Below are 14,515 nucleotides of genomic sequence, written 5' to 3'. Positions count from 1 at the left end.
GAAGAGTTTGAACAAAGGAACACGAGGTGATTGATGGCGGCAAGATCTAGTAGCTAGTCGGTCCGATCTGGGCGGTCGTCCGTATGTGTCGTAAGAGGTTGAGTCGATCGTTTACTCCCAGAGCGGATTGTGCTGGCGTAACGAGTCTGACGACTTGTGATCTTGTGATTGTTATATCTCGGAGGAAAGGTTCAATAAAACGTGTCGGTTCGTCGATTGGCGATTTGTTTGACTGCGATTGAATGTCTCGGTGCGAGGTCGAGTCGAGCGGCCGATTGATCTGATGCTGATGTGGTTGCTGTGCCGTGAGCAACAAGCGAATACCATGCGAGGATCGGCAGAACCCAAAAGGACAGTGACAGTGCGACAAGGCAGAAAGAGGAGGGCAAAGGGGGAGAGGGGGAAAAGCACCGGGATCAGCGTTTCTATACACTTTCAAACGATGATCAAACATCTCCGTCCTCCCTCGCAGATCGCAGCTCCCTTTGACTTGGCTATAAGCGAAGGAATCTGATGACGACGGCCACGATCCACCCAGCCATCCATCACTCCCTCTCCTCGAACCTTGAGACGGAGGTGAAACCTTGCCTTTCTTCTCGTCGCCGTTCCCCTCTGATCCTTTGAAGCTCTCTCAGCCGGATCGTCGAAACCTTTCGAGACAGATGTTCTTTTTCCTTTCGGCCACCGGTCTTTCAATTTGCCCGAGCACGGAGATGGGAAGATCGGATCGTCGCCGGGTTTGAAACTCACGAAAAGCAGAGAATGAGGATTCGCTCTTTGGTCCGAAAGAACGGGGTTGTTCTGAGGTGACTAGGGGGTAAAAGTTGCACTCGGCTTTGAAAGGTGTGAGCACTGTAAGCTCGAAAAGAGGTGGTTTGGTACACTAAAAGAGAGGTTTCTAGGCGGAAATGAAGGCGTGTTCGAAATGGCGATATGGCCATTCAAAGGTATATCAACCAGACCGAATCGACCTGAGCTGGTCACTCGCACTCTCGAAGACCGGGAGCATACCTGAAAGGGGGAAGAGGGCTATCGCCTCCGCCCTGCTAGCCAACAAAGCAAGGTTCTAGGAACAGCGAAACGACCTGACGTCGACACTTCCGAATTTAGTGCGGGGACTAGCTCCTCCCCAGCTGTCCACAATAAAAAAAGGCGAGCGAAATAGGTCCAGGGCAACAAGGGGTAGAGGGCCAGGACGAGGGCAGGAAGCACAAGAGCGGAACTTGTCGGTAGGATCCGGGGGACGGTGACTTGTTCGTTGGATAGTCCCTCGCTCGTGAAAGGGTTTCCCTTTTGTTCGTTCGGTCCGGGGTCAATGGGACGGGTCAGGAGCTCGCGTTTCAGGCTTTCGTCTCGCGCTCAGAGGGCACAGCAGAACGGATTCACATCGATCTCGATCTTGTCCCGTCCTCGATTTCACCAACGTCTTCCCGTAAAAGTCTCACAGTAAAACGACCGTCTCGACAAAACCTGCGGACCGTGGGTATCGTTGGCTCTCGCTTAGGCGAGCGAAGGTTCACAAAAGGAGGACCTCTTTCGGCGAACAAAAGAGATTCGAAACATACGCGCGCACAAGCGGACGGATCCAAATCACGAGGGGGGGTCTCGTGGGTTCGGATCGATCTGTATGACTTGGATCTAGGAATCGACATCGAACGCTTCGTATAGCTACAACTTGCTACATTTCGAGATCCCACTTGTTCTAAACTCTCGTATTGTCATCTCGAAAGATCACTTGGGCGCGCGCTAGGCTCGTCAGCCCCCATCTACCCCGTTTCAGGCTTCACTAGCGGCTAATCGGAGCCGTTCCTGCCAGACGGTCGATACTTCACTCAGACTATGCGTCTTGCCTGCGGTGCGAGGGTAAAGCGATGCAAAGGGTGGTCAGTACATGGTACAATACGACGTAGGAATGGCGCTAAACACGTCTCGAGACCCACCGAATATATTGAGTACGTCCTTCAAGAGATCCTTTTTGTTCAGTCCGCACACCGTCGCCTTGTACTCGCTGTGATTTGCCGTGCCACTGATACGATCGAAGCTGCTTTGTCAGTCTCCACCGCAAGAATCAATGTGTTCCGCTATCCTGCTCACAACGATATTGGCCCGTAAAGGTCTTTGGCCAGCTGTTCCGCCTTGTTCCTGTACCCCTCGTCGGCAATCTTCTTGGCATACGATGTCAAGAACGTCTTGTACTCGTTCGGCGAGTTGAGCAGCGCACAGGCCTGTAGTCTCGTCTCGAGGTGTCCTAATGGGATCGCATCGTCAAACCACCTAGGTTTGACCTTCGCACCAGCCGCTTCCGCTGCGGCGACAACGTCGGGACGGAGGGTGTTGAGGCTGGTCTCCAGGTAGGCGACGATATTCTTGGGGTTTGAACTTGAAGCCCTCGTCCGCGTCCAGTAAGACGACCGTTCCGCATACCACAGCGAGCATACGTTCTCGAATACCTGCGACTCGATGTTGTACGCGTAGGCTTCCCCGTTTGTAAGTTGAATCAACGGGGTCCCGTTGGGTCGGATGGTCGCCGAATGAATTTCAGTCTCCTTGTCGAGAAGGTGTACCATGTCGGTTGGTGCGAAAGCAGCTTTTCGGGAAAGCATGTTCCTGGCAAATGGCGCGAAAGGGATGGTCTGAATAGTCTCGAAGTCGCAGGACAAGTTGTCCTCACTTCCTGCTTACCAGCCATAGATCTTGCCGCTCGAGGTGACGACCATTCCATATTTACCAGAAGCAGACACGTAGGAGACTGGACAATCGACCTTGTGCTCCGAGATGAGTCTATCACATGTTGGACATCAGTTATCAACCTTGACATGGTCATCAGAAGCTGGAACTGACCTGACGCCTGCTGGACTGTAAACGACAACGGTTCCGCCCTCTGTTGCACAGACGAGACCATACGCACTGACAGCAAGAGCGACGACGGCTTTGGCGGGAAAGTCCAGCCATTGCACCGCCCCCTTCTGCAAGAAAGTGACTCGATGCGGTTGTTCTGATAGATGCCACTGTGTATCAGCCAGTCAGTCTAGAAAAGACGGCGTCGCCATCGACTTGCCATTATCAGAGTTTTCCGCCTCGGCGACCAAGTGTTCATCGTCCTCCGACCTGACTCTGATCCTGTTCTGTATCATGGGAAGCGGTAACTTGAGACGGCTGGCCGAGATTGAGCTCATGTTCTTGATCCCCTGCATCGCTGGTCTCAGTTCACGGACAGGCCACGTCTCTTTGGGACGCTCGCCTCCGCCCAACGTCCTCGTCTTGACTTGTCGACTCGGAGGGTCATACTCTCCGATCGAATATTTCCTCTTCTCCCCTCGTTGCATGTTTTCGTCTTCAAATGCGGAAGGAGCGTTCTGGATCAGGTCGTCCCTCGATTGGATCACGTTCGATTGACTCTCGAGCGGCTGATCGGCTGCTGCTGCAAATACGTCGATGGCACCTCCTGGGTTACTGGTGCTAGCGATCGGTTGTTGAGGGAGTGGGCGCGATACGATCGGATTCGCACTACCCAGAGCCGAGCCGGGTTGAATCCTCCTCTTTCCGTCCGGCAAACGTGTCATCTTCTGCGCACCTTTACGAGGCTGCAAATAGTTGATACCGCCCTTCGACGGAGTAGCGAGCGATAATAGACTCGACGCTTGCGAAGAGGTCTGCCTGGCAGATACTTGTTGCTGGTGCATTGCTCCGCTCCTGTTGACCTTTGTAGGCTTCCATTCGTTCGCTTCGAGAAGCTTCGTCGTATCCTCCGCTGTACCGAGATCGGGAAGCTCAGATGCATCGAACTGGATCGCGATGATCGTCCCATCGGAAGAACATCCGTACACTACCAATCCGTCAGCAGACCTGTAGAACAGAAACGGGCAAGTGGATTGATCAGCGGTCTCGCGATTTGCATCCGAAAGCTTGATGATCCTTAGGTCCTTCCTTACCAACAGAGGTCCAGGATCTGCCTGTCGAAGACATCCTTTGCCACAAACGTGGGCACGTTGTTTGTATTTCTCCAGATCGATATCGAATTGTCATCTGCTCCCAATGCTACCATCGAGGATGCCGACGAAGCCTCCCTCTTCTTCCCCTTGGGAAAACAAACGAGCGGATTGAACGCCTGTTGCGATTGGTCATTTTTCGTCAGTGACGTCCGGGGATGGGCGAGGTCTATGTACATACCGCCACCTGGATCGTGTTTTCGTGCCCAACAAACGAGATCTCGCTTCCCCACCCTCGCCGCTCAATGACTGCTCCGACAAAGATAGGTCCGTTCATAGCGTTCGATGCAGCAATGAACTCTCCGTCTGGCGACCAGCTGCAGAGAATGGGTAGAGGTTAAGCGATACCCACAAACTCCGTTCGATGTCGGTCGGACTCACCTCAATCGTCGGAAGAAGGTGCTTCCTGGCGAGTTCTTGAAGGGTTTGGATACAGTCTCCACGCATGACCAATCCTGCGTACTCCAGATCTTGACCGTCTTGTCGTCGCTCTACATTGCAGTAGACGAAGGGTCAGCCAGACCGATCAGCAAAGTTGATCTGAAGAAATGACTCACTTGTGTAGCCAGATACTGCCCGACGGGATCCCAACAGACCCCTTTGACGAACCCTTGATGCCCTTCGATCTTTCTGATAAGTTCTGTCAAAGCCGCAGGGTCTCGTTCAGGTTACCATTTGTTGGAGGGAGATCTTATCGTACGCACCGAAAGTATACCCATCCCAGATGAAAATCGTGCTGTCCAGACCGACCGAAGCGATCATGGAGTCGTCCCTGTTCCAAGCGATATCTACCACATCTACGGAAAACCAGTAGCCAGAGGCCTTTCAGTCGACATGGTTCTCGAACCCTAAAGCCGCTCCAAACATACCGGATTGATGCCCTACGAGCCGTTTCAGAGGTTTCCATGCTTCTACGTTGACCTCATCGGAACCGAAAACTTTACCCGCGCCGTAACTAGACTCGTCGTGCAAGCGGTTCAGATTCAGCGCATGGCAAGAGGGCAAATGCCAGGGGCACGAGCTTACAGGTCGAGGTTCCAGATGAGGACGATTCCATCATCCGAGCCACTGGCTAGAAATCTCCCGTGGTGTGCCCAACGTACACAGAGAACAGGGCCTGGGAACGTTCAAGGGGACTCTTAGAGTGAGCTTTACGTTGCAGCTTGCATGCCCGATGGAGATTGCTCACCGTTATGATTGCTCAAGGTGCATAGCAGCTTGGGATTCGCTACATTGTCTTCGGCTTGTTTGGATAGGATTGGGAGTGTTGACCAGATTCTAATCTTGGCATCTGTTGTGTGAAGTATCGTCAGTATTCCCATTTTCAGTATGGCAAGCTGGTATACGATCTGTGTCAACTTTGTTCGACTGACCTATGCCTCCGGTAGCTAGTCTTGAACAATCCGGGTGGACATGCAGGCCAAAGAGGGAGTTTCTTTGCTTCTTGCTATCTGTTTCCTATACCTGAGTCAGTCCAGCTATATAGATCAGAGTTAGGACAAGCAAGAGGACTCGCCTGAATGGGTAACCCATGCTGGTTTCGTCACTCTCATCTTGACCGCTTCCTTCTGCCCGATGAGCCCGGTTTGTTCGCTTTCCGCAGGTGTTCCAGTAACACGGCACTCTAGATACGGAGTTTGGAGATACCAAGTTTGTTTCTGAATGTTCTATCGTGATCTGGGCATAGAAGCGGAGAATAAGAATATGGTAGTTAGCTAGTTAGTTTGCATCACCAAAGAATATGAGAACCGGTGTCCATCTGAACTTCACGGCTCCCCCCCCCCTGCCTCACGGAAGCAGATCTTCCCCCGGATGATATCACTCGCTCGAGAGTAGGTTGACCCAGAGTCTACGCTCAGATGGGGCGAGGGGGGGGGGAGGCACCTTGTAAACAAACCAAACGTCAACATCGGTTCACATGAATTCAGATCTCGTCGAAAGTGAACGAACAGACACAATCACATACATCTCCCTTCCAAAGCTATCGGATACGTCAGCTATCTCTTGAGAATGCCTGCCACACGGAGATCCTCCGGGACAAAAGCCCCTACGACGGCCCAAACCGTCAACCATGTCGCTCGACGACAATCTCCAGCGAAAAAGACCAAGACAATCGAAGACATGATCCCCCTGACCTGCACGCCCTACTTCGTCCCGCCTGGACCCCCATCCATCCCGGAGGCATCATCATCATCATCAAGCAGCAAGGCCGGACCGACGGATCTGAGGAGACGGACGTTGAAGGGCAAGGACAAGGCGGTGGAGGGGGAGAGACAGCCGTTGGTTGGATTGAGTGCGGATGATAAGAACAGGCTGTTGCAAGAGGTAGATCGTTGGACCGGTGCATTATTCTTCACGTTTGATGATGATCGAAACTGATCGGGAGTGCCTCTGCCTGTAGCTCATGGGATTCCATCCTCGAACGGTGGTGGAAGATATCAGCGAAGCGTGTAGGAAGGAGATCTACAGCATAACCAGCACGATCAGCAACTGGGTTGATAGTAACGGGTTCAAGGAGACTGCGGAGGAGGCAGCCGATGCGGTGAGTCGCGGTCCTATCAAACCCAAAGCTCAGGTTGCGGTCAAGGCTGATGCGTTTTCAGCGCATACAGGAACAAGGACCGTACAAGCTAGAGACACTGCTCGAATCGCACATGGATCCGGCTTTCGATAGGTTTATCGCATGGTGTTTGCGAAACCCTTTCCACATCCCGGACGACCTGAGGTTGGTCCTAGTGAGTCTCTCAGAACGATTCAAGCAGAGTTCTCTGGGAGCAGACGATTGACGATTCGAACCGATTTGTTGTAGCCATGGCATAAGGATCTCGACTTTGATCGAGCGAGCTATGTAGCCGCGTTGCCTAGCGGGGAAGCTGATGTGCAGGAGAAGATCGACGACTTGCGAGCTCAGGTGGTAGAGGTCAGTCATAGTCGCGACGTCGATGCACCGCGCCCATGCTGACGCCGGTGACCTAAACATGCTGCGATTAGATGCGGAAACTCAAACATCAACTGGATTTGGCCAATAAGAAGCTGGACAAGCAGGTCAAGGGGCTGGAGCTGGAGAAACAAGCTGCCGGTTTCGTCCTCGAGCTAGCCGAAGAGAGCGGTCGTGAGTGTTGTTCGATATCGCATAGTGCCATCTGGAGCTGACGAGACACTCTACCGTGTATTCCAGTCGCTCCTCTTCCTCAAGCCGCAGATGCACTGGAGAACATCTTGAACACCCTCGCTACCAAGCTCGAACCTTTTGGAGACACCGTACCTACTCCCCGACCCGTCCAGACTCTCCCGGATTCGAACGCGCCGCCGGGCGGTCCCGAGCACAAGATCTGGGAACAAGGTCGAGCGGCGTACCTCAACTGGGCCGCTTCTGGAGGTGCTGGGTCTGGGTCTGGGCCGAGTACGGATGGGGTGGGTGAGACAGACAAGGCATCTAGGGAGAAGGCGGAGCTGGATCGAATGAAGGGCGAAGTCCAGGTCGTGGCGGATGCGGACGAGTTGGGCAAGCTGCAAGACGTCCTCAGCGCGAGTTGATGGAGGGAGGGGGCTCGCACAGGCACTGGTTATCAGATTACGGGCGTTGTGATGGGATTTGTATTCGATTCGGATCGTGTAGTGTACAGCGGCGAAATACAACGGACCCTATGTCGACCGGCTTTCGGCCCGTCCTTTACCCTATAATTCAGAGTTCATGTTTAACCTGCCACCTTTCGAAAGAGATCGCTCTGATGCTCGACTGTTTCATGCGATATGAACAGCCCCGGTCACAATCTTATCGTTCGTACTCCCCCGTTTCTACTCCCGGCGTCCGACCATCTTCTTCCGGGGTTCAAAGGCGTTCGGAGGGAATTGCGACTCGCCGTCGTCCCAAGATCCCACACACACACACATGCACGCACTCGCACTTGAGATTCGTCACCTGCGGCGGTGCGGTATTGCTATGCAGTCGCGGACACATGGGGTTTCGAAGACATTGCATTCACGAGGTCGTGGTTCTCACGGCGCACATCGCATATGAATTGTTTACATGTGTCGTTCCGAGCTGGGTGGACGATCCACCCACCGGCTCTTTCGGCGCCCTCGAGCTTTGAATCATTATTGATTGATCCCTGTTCCCTGAAATTGCGGCCATGCAAGAGCGATCTGCGATCTGCGATCTATGATCTTCAGGTTCAGACCTTTCGATAGGAACGAGAACAAGGAGGTGGATCAGAAACGGACAGGAGAGCAGAGAGGAGAGAAAGAGAGATCGACCGGCAGGTACGGATGGCGTTTCTCACTCTCGTCATTCCCCCCGCCGTCGCGCCGCCGTCCCCGAGGGCCGAGGATTGAGGACGAGGAGGGCTTGCGTGCTTTTGTGCACCATGCGGACCAGGCCAGGACCGTCGACCTCGACTTTGTGGTGGTCGTCTGCGCGTCTGACCCATCGAGAGGTCCTGCAATTATTGTCCGTGGTTTTGTGACGGTGCCTACGTACCGTACAGTACATATTCAGCAGGGCAAAGGGGATCTCGTTGACGGCGAGCATCGACTAGGTTGATCGCGTCCGGCACTTTCGGCGAAGCAGGTCGCAAGCCGACAGGCATAACACAGGGAATGTAGTGGAATATCAGGAATCACAAAAGACAGGGACATGTACATAATAATACGAGTGCACCCCGTGTTTTCCCCTTTGTTCCCTTTGTTGGGACCTCCCTGATCGGACGAGTTCGCGGTTCACGATGACAGGGCGCACCGCACGGACGACAAGCGTTTCGCTTCTGAGCTTTCATTGATGGGAATCGCCTCTTGCTTGTTGTCGCTTCGAAAAAGTATGGATGGGTGTTGCTTGTATCACAGATCACGGATTCGATGCGCCCCGGACCTTGAACTGTTCTCCAATCCCAGCCGACGGTTGAGAGGATTCACGAGACACACTAGTTTTGCTACCACTTCTCACAAGCGTTCCAAAAAGTGCAAGACCTTGCAGAGGCTTCGGTTGCTATTTGTGCGCCTTTGGACATTTGACGATAACCGGGTGTGGGAACAAAAAATATCAATCGATCGTGGTCAGTAGTAGTGGCAGAGTATCGTCGGTCACCACCACCTCGACCTCCTTGCACGCGCTATCGATCGCTTGTCCTCCCGCTGCTGCTGCCGCTGCCCGCCCTTCGCTAAGGCCCAGCAAGAGACCGACCGAGCCCCCGACCAACTTCCAGCTTTCAGGAATAATCAGCTGAATACGATCAACTACCTGCGACTTTGGCTTTGACCGTCCGCTCACTCGAGAGGCGAGAGGACGATATCGGGATAGATCATAGAGGGACTGCAGTCAAACACCACCTCCTCGGAAAAATAGACCGTGGTCGCACGCTACACGCACGCACGCAAGTCTTAGGGACGAAAGCGATTTCTGGAAGATCATTCTCCGGTTTCCCCGCCGAATCCCATCAAACACCAGTCGACCTCTCTTTTCCAAGGTCACTCGACCACTCGACTGCCTTCATCATAGCAGGATCACTCGGCTCGGCCCCGATTCAAGCTACTCCTCATCATCTACTTCGCGGCTTCGACATCATCAATTTCTTCTGCTCGACGATCAATCGGTCAACCCGTGGTTTCCCCAGCACACATTATTTGATGCATCATCAGGATATCCCAGACGAGCACATGCACCGCGATAGACGCACCATCCGTTGATCACTCCTACTCGGCACCAGGTCATTCATCCCGCCCTCTACCTACCTTTCGATCGAACCATACGGGCCTTTTTCTAGGGTGACAGGATCACCCTCACCATCCCTTTCTCTGCTCTCCCTCTGACAACCTCTGTCAATCAGCCGGATCTTCCTCTTACCTGGTATCCCTTTGGACGTCGATCATACGGGCACGCCTCTCCTGGCCTACGGACCGACATCCTCACACCATCATTTTCTCGAAGACCCGCACGAGCTCATCCCCATCCCCCGGCATCACACTCGGTTCCCAGAAGAGACTCCCTTTCTCGATCGTTCTGTCAGCTTACCCAAGCTTTGACGCTCTCGGCAGGTCGTCCACCGTACCGTAGAAGGGTGAAACTGCCGAAAAGAGAGTTTGATCGAGCGGCACGGATATTCAAGAGCCAGCACGGGACTTGATTGATTGATCATACAAGGGGCATCTTTGCGGCGAGAGAACGTCTAGATACCGTGTGGATTCGACCATCTAGTCGACAGAGGCATTGTTCAGACTCTCGATCCGGATAGTCAGGAACGAGTCTCTCGACTCGAGCTCTGTCGATCAATCCGACGGCTATCCTCCGCCCTCGAATGGAGACTGCACAAACCTTTGTCCCGACGACGCTCTTCCACGACTCGTCATCAAAGACTTCCTTCTCTCAATCCATCTCCACCGCCACCACCACTACTACCAACACCTTTTCGGCATCATTTAGAATGTCTATCCCCCGTCGAAAAGGCGGGTCCATCTCGCATGCTCCGTCCAACATCTTGCTCCCCACGGCCGACTTTTCGGGCATGACCATCGGGTCCCCGAGCCCGGGGTTGACTACACCAGGAATCGGAGCGAATCATTTGGGCATGTCTAGCAATGTCAGTCTGAGCGGGACGACGGTAGTCGATATCCAGATGGGACCGACGTAAGTTTTGTGAAGTGGGCGTGTCGTGAACAGTCTGCGAAAGGGGGACTGACGGTTTCGGGTATGATGTGTAGCACCAACACGCTGGCGGCCAAGACAGCCAGTATGGCAGGGCCGCAGACCATGTTCGAGATGTGTTCCGAGACTAGGCGTCGATTGAGACGGGTCAACGGGTATGATCGGTTCATCGGTGAGCTCTTTTCTCCTTGATCTCTCTCTCCATCTTATCCTTTCGGGCCGTCTCGTACACATCGCTCAACCCGACATGAAAACCTGCCTTTGTGCTCTGCCTCGACTGTAGAACTGCCTTCGGGTGCCCCCAAGATGGACGTGATGCAGCACGTATGGCAGTCGTTCCGACTAGGGACGTCACTCTGTCACCTCTTCAATATGCTCCTTCCCAACTTTAGCTACGACGCGCCTATGCCCATCTCCATCGAGTTTCCCGACTTTGATTTTGAAGGACCCGAAGGAAGGGGAGTCTACGCGTGGGCAAGGGAAAAGGACAACCTGAAAAAGTGCAAAAAGGGAGCGGCCAACTTTATCATGCGGATGACCGAGTTGAAGAAGAGCGGACGTTGGCCCGAGGAGGATCCGTTGTGGTCCGTCATGGAGCTCTTTGGCGAGGACACCGGCGGGCTCAAGCGGGTACTTCACACCGTGATCAACCTACTCGACCGGTTACCCGAATCGGCTTGGGTGCAGGATGATGTCAATTCGCCCGCCACGCCGTACAGCACAACGACGCCGCATACCGGGGATCAGAACGGCCACGAATCGTTTGCCAACGCGCCTCCCCTGCCCTCCGGTCACGGCCGGCATTATTCGGAATCGCAACCGATGGGACGTTCGCCGTCGTCCGCCTCGACGCTGAGAGAGATGCCTTCTAACATGTCGATGAGCTCTCAGTTTCCAAATACCAGCTCGGGCAGCGGCATGCCTCGACAGCCGTTGTCGATCAATACGTCGTTCGACGGCAAGAACTTTCCGCGGAGTCATATGAGCGCCGGACCCGGACCGATGACGGGGATGGGGCCAGGACCGATGGATGGCGGTGCAATGGCAGTAGCCGAAATTCTGCGAACCGAGAAGAAATACGTCTCGGATCTCGAGGTCTTGCAGGTGAGTTGATTTAGCATCGCTATTGGATATATGTTAGGAAGCGAATCGAGCTGATTCTCTTACCCTGCTAGGCATATGCCCAAGCTCTGTTACAGCATTCTATCGTCGCGCCAGATACGGTGCATATGATGTTTTCCAATCTTGGCAAGCTCATTGACATCCAGGTAAGCACAACGCATCGCTCTTTCATCGATTCCGTTTGCCGACCGTTGTGACTTTCTGGACAGCGACGTTTCTTGACGTGCCTCGAGACTGAATTCGAGCCCATGGTGGAGAAGGGTGGCAGTGCCTGGCTTGAAGGGAACTGGGGATACCCTTTCGCCCTCTTTGTGAGTATTTGCTCCACCAACACAAGTCTTCGATCATAGCGCTAAAACACCATACGCGCGCCCAACTCGTAGGAGAAAGACTTCGAGGTGTACGAACCTTATTGCGCAAACTACATGAATGCCTTAGAATTGGTCGAAAAGGAGACCCCTAACTTACAGGTCAGCAAACTCGACCATCAAATGAAGCGAGTGCAGTTGCTGAAGTGAATAATCGCGACATCTAGCGAGACGTCCTACCGTTGACGGTAGCAGAGCTGAACGCCTACCTTATCATACCTATCCAGCGGATATGTCGGTATCCGATCTTGCTAGACGTGAGCCAGACCCGCCGTATTGACCGCTTGTTGGCGGGGTGCTCAGTGCCGATATTCGTATACAGGCATTGATCAAGGGGGCTTCCGACAAGGACTACCCCTACATGGCCGAGTTAACCAGCGGACACGAGGTTACAAAACGGATCGCAGAGAGCGTCAACGAAACTATTCGTCAGAACTCGAATATCAGCATCGTAGCGGAGCTACAATTCCGTGTGAAGGATTGGAAAGGTCACCACATTTCGGAGTTTGGAAACCTCCTCCTGGAAGGTCGGTTCGTGGTCACTAAGGGGGACCTCAATCGAGACTATGAGGTATATCTTTTTGAGAAGATGATCCTCTGCTGCAAGGAGATCTTGCCAGACAAGAAGGACAAGCGGAGCGGCAAAAGCGGCAGTCTTCTCAAGAAGCAGCACGCCGACAAGCATATATCGGGCCCACCCAAGAAGAATCCACTCTCGCTCAAGGGTCGGATCTATGTCAACAACCTGACTCACCTTCAGAAAGGAACTGCCGAGGGTAAGATGCGATATTGTTGACCTTGGTTCGGACCTGATGCTAAATCGGACGCCTTGGCATTTTTTCAGGAGAATATGCCCTTTCAGTGTATTGGCGGCAGCAAGAGAACCCGAACGAGTTCGAGAGTTTCGTCCTGCACGTCAAGAACGCCGAGCAATATAACCAATGGGAGGCCGCCCTCACCAAACTCATGGCCGCTGATCAAAAGAGGCGTGAAATGCGGGACAAGGACCGGCATTCTTTGGGCACCAGTCGCCGACACATCTCGGCCGCTACCAACTTTGCTGCCACTCCGGCTTCTGAAGGTCCATCGACCGGGCCCCTGAATGGCAGCTACTTCGAGCGCGATCTGGGCTCTGCAGGATGGGACGACGACGGCGGCACACCCAGCACCAGCGCGAGCAGTACACCGTATTTGTCGCGACGCACGCTGAGCCAGTCAGGCGTACCTCGGCCTCCAGATCGTTATTCGAACATGAGTGCGAGGTCTTCGAACGACGATCCCAACGGCTTGCTTATGGCTCAGTGGCGATCGCAGCAAAGCGCGGCTCCCATGCCTCCGATACCCATAAGGAACTCGTCGGAAGCTTCGGTCGCGACTGAAGCGTCTTTCGGAAACCCATCGAGCTTGCCAAGATCCAGTCTGGGTCGTGGGGGATTACCTACAAGGATTGCTCGTGTCATGTCTGACGACAGCCACGGACCTGCTCTGGCAGCTACTCCAGAAACGTACGAAGCCGGTCAAGAGATACTGCGCTCCAACGGGGGAGAAACAAATGGGTCGCGCTACACGAATGGCGCGGCCGGGGCCAGACCGATGCACGGGGTCTACCCTTCGGCATCGCAGTCGCCTTCGCTGAGGATGAGAAGCGCTTCCAGTCCCAACGTCTACCAGTTGCCCAAGATCGGAGGCGATGGACATAACCCACAGACGTCGCCAATGCACAGCGCTTCGCCTCTTGGGATTTACGATTCGCGAACCGTGACGCCTCACGACTATGGTGATCCTGCTGCGCAATACGCCAATGACGGTCATCGAGGGAGCGACCCTAGATTCAAGTCGAGCAATAGAGGTAGTGGATCTACCGAAGGCTCGGACGCCTCGTCACATTCCCCGAAGACGCCGTTCGATGGGCAGGTGCCCGACTCCGCCAAGATCGCCTCGGGTACTTTCACTGGCTCAAGCACGGATGTATCACATTACTCCAAGCAGAATGTGATCATCAAGGTCTTGTCCCCGAACGTGAGTAGCTGAATGGCATGCAGTGTATATGCAGTTGGCTCGTGCTAATCCACTTCGTCTGATTCAGGCCGTCTTCACGCTCGCCGTCTCGCCTGACATCAGCTGCGAAGATCTCAAGACCAAAGTCGCCCGCAAAGTGAATACATGTGTCGGCGGCACTGTCACCGGCGTCCTCAAGTGCTACTACCGGGACGAAGACGACGATCGGCTCTTGCTAAACAGCTCGGACGATGTTCAGACCTTGTTCGAGCCCTTCATGAAGGGCGTCAGGCGGGAAGTAGAGTTGGAAGTCAAGCAGTAGGACCGTAACAACAACGAATCCATCAAGCAGCAAAATACAAGGCATCCACCGGGCAGGACATTGCCGCCCAAAAAAACAG

At 53.9% G+C, this 14,515-nt stretch overlaps 3 protein-coding genes across 3 annotated transcripts; 2 read left to right on the top strand and 1 right to left on the bottom strand.

The window, feature by feature from the left end:
• Positions 1-1,618: 1,618 nt before the first annotated feature.
• HD553DRAFT_302845 (WD40-repeat-containing domain protein) lies at positions 1,619-5,692 on the bottom strand. Its single transcript, XM_046178803.1, has 16 exons — positions 5,506-5,692; positions 5,363-5,440; positions 5,179-5,280; positions 5,016-5,106; positions 4,859-4,944; positions 4,694-4,786; positions 4,547-4,629; positions 4,371-4,480; positions 4,171-4,306; positions 3,933-4,108; positions 3,059-3,846; positions 2,842-2,995; positions 2,683-2,781; positions 2,095-2,607; positions 1,941-2,026; positions 1,619-1,850 (listed from the first exon to the last, which is right to left on the bottom strand). The coding sequence occupies exons 1-16, from the start codon at positions 5,540-5,542 to the stop codon at positions 1,777-1,779; spliced, it is 2,706 nt and encodes a 901-aa protein (XP_046040242.1). The 5' UTR covers positions 5,543-5,692; the 3' UTR covers positions 1,619-1,776.
• Positions 5,693-5,946: 254 nt separating this feature from the next.
• On the top strand, positions 5,947-7,697 carry HD553DRAFT_347081 (uncharacterized protein). Its single transcript, XM_046183271.1, has 6 exons — positions 5,947-6,314; positions 6,391-6,531; positions 6,602-6,724; positions 6,799-6,909; positions 6,981-7,101; positions 7,168-7,697. The coding sequence occupies exons 1-6, from the start codon at positions 6,000-6,002 to the stop codon at positions 7,524-7,526; spliced, it is 1,170 nt and encodes a 389-aa protein (XP_046040241.1). The 5' UTR covers positions 5,947-5,999; the 3' UTR covers positions 7,527-7,697.
• Positions 7,698-10,279: 2,582 nt separating this feature from the next.
• On the top strand, positions 10,280-14,436 carry HD553DRAFT_338297 (uncharacterized protein; the record flags this gene model as incomplete). The annotated part of the gene is made up of 10 exons (XM_046182337.1): positions 10,280-10,608; positions 10,683-10,798; positions 10,910-11,730; positions 11,802-11,894; positions 11,958-12,059; positions 12,132-12,218; positions 12,284-12,373; positions 12,439-12,892; positions 12,961-14,135; positions 14,203-14,436. The coding sequence occupies 10 exons, from the start codon at positions 10,280-10,282 to the stop codon at positions 14,434-14,436; spliced, it is 3,501 nt and encodes a 1,166-aa protein (XP_046040240.1).
• Between the last annotated feature and the right edge of the window lie 79 nt (positions 14,437-14,515).

Source organism: Filobasidium floriforme, assembly GCF_021052385.1.
Source record: "Filobasidium floriforme strain CBS 6241 chromosome Unknown HD553scaffold_1, whole genome shotgun sequence".
Classification (NCBI taxonomy): Eukaryota; Fungi; Basidiomycota; class Tremellomycetes; order Filobasidiales; family Filobasidiaceae; genus Filobasidium; species Filobasidium floriforme.
The sequence above is the reverse complement of the archived record's forward strand: the minus strand, read 5'-3'. Positions and strand labels throughout refer to the sequence as shown.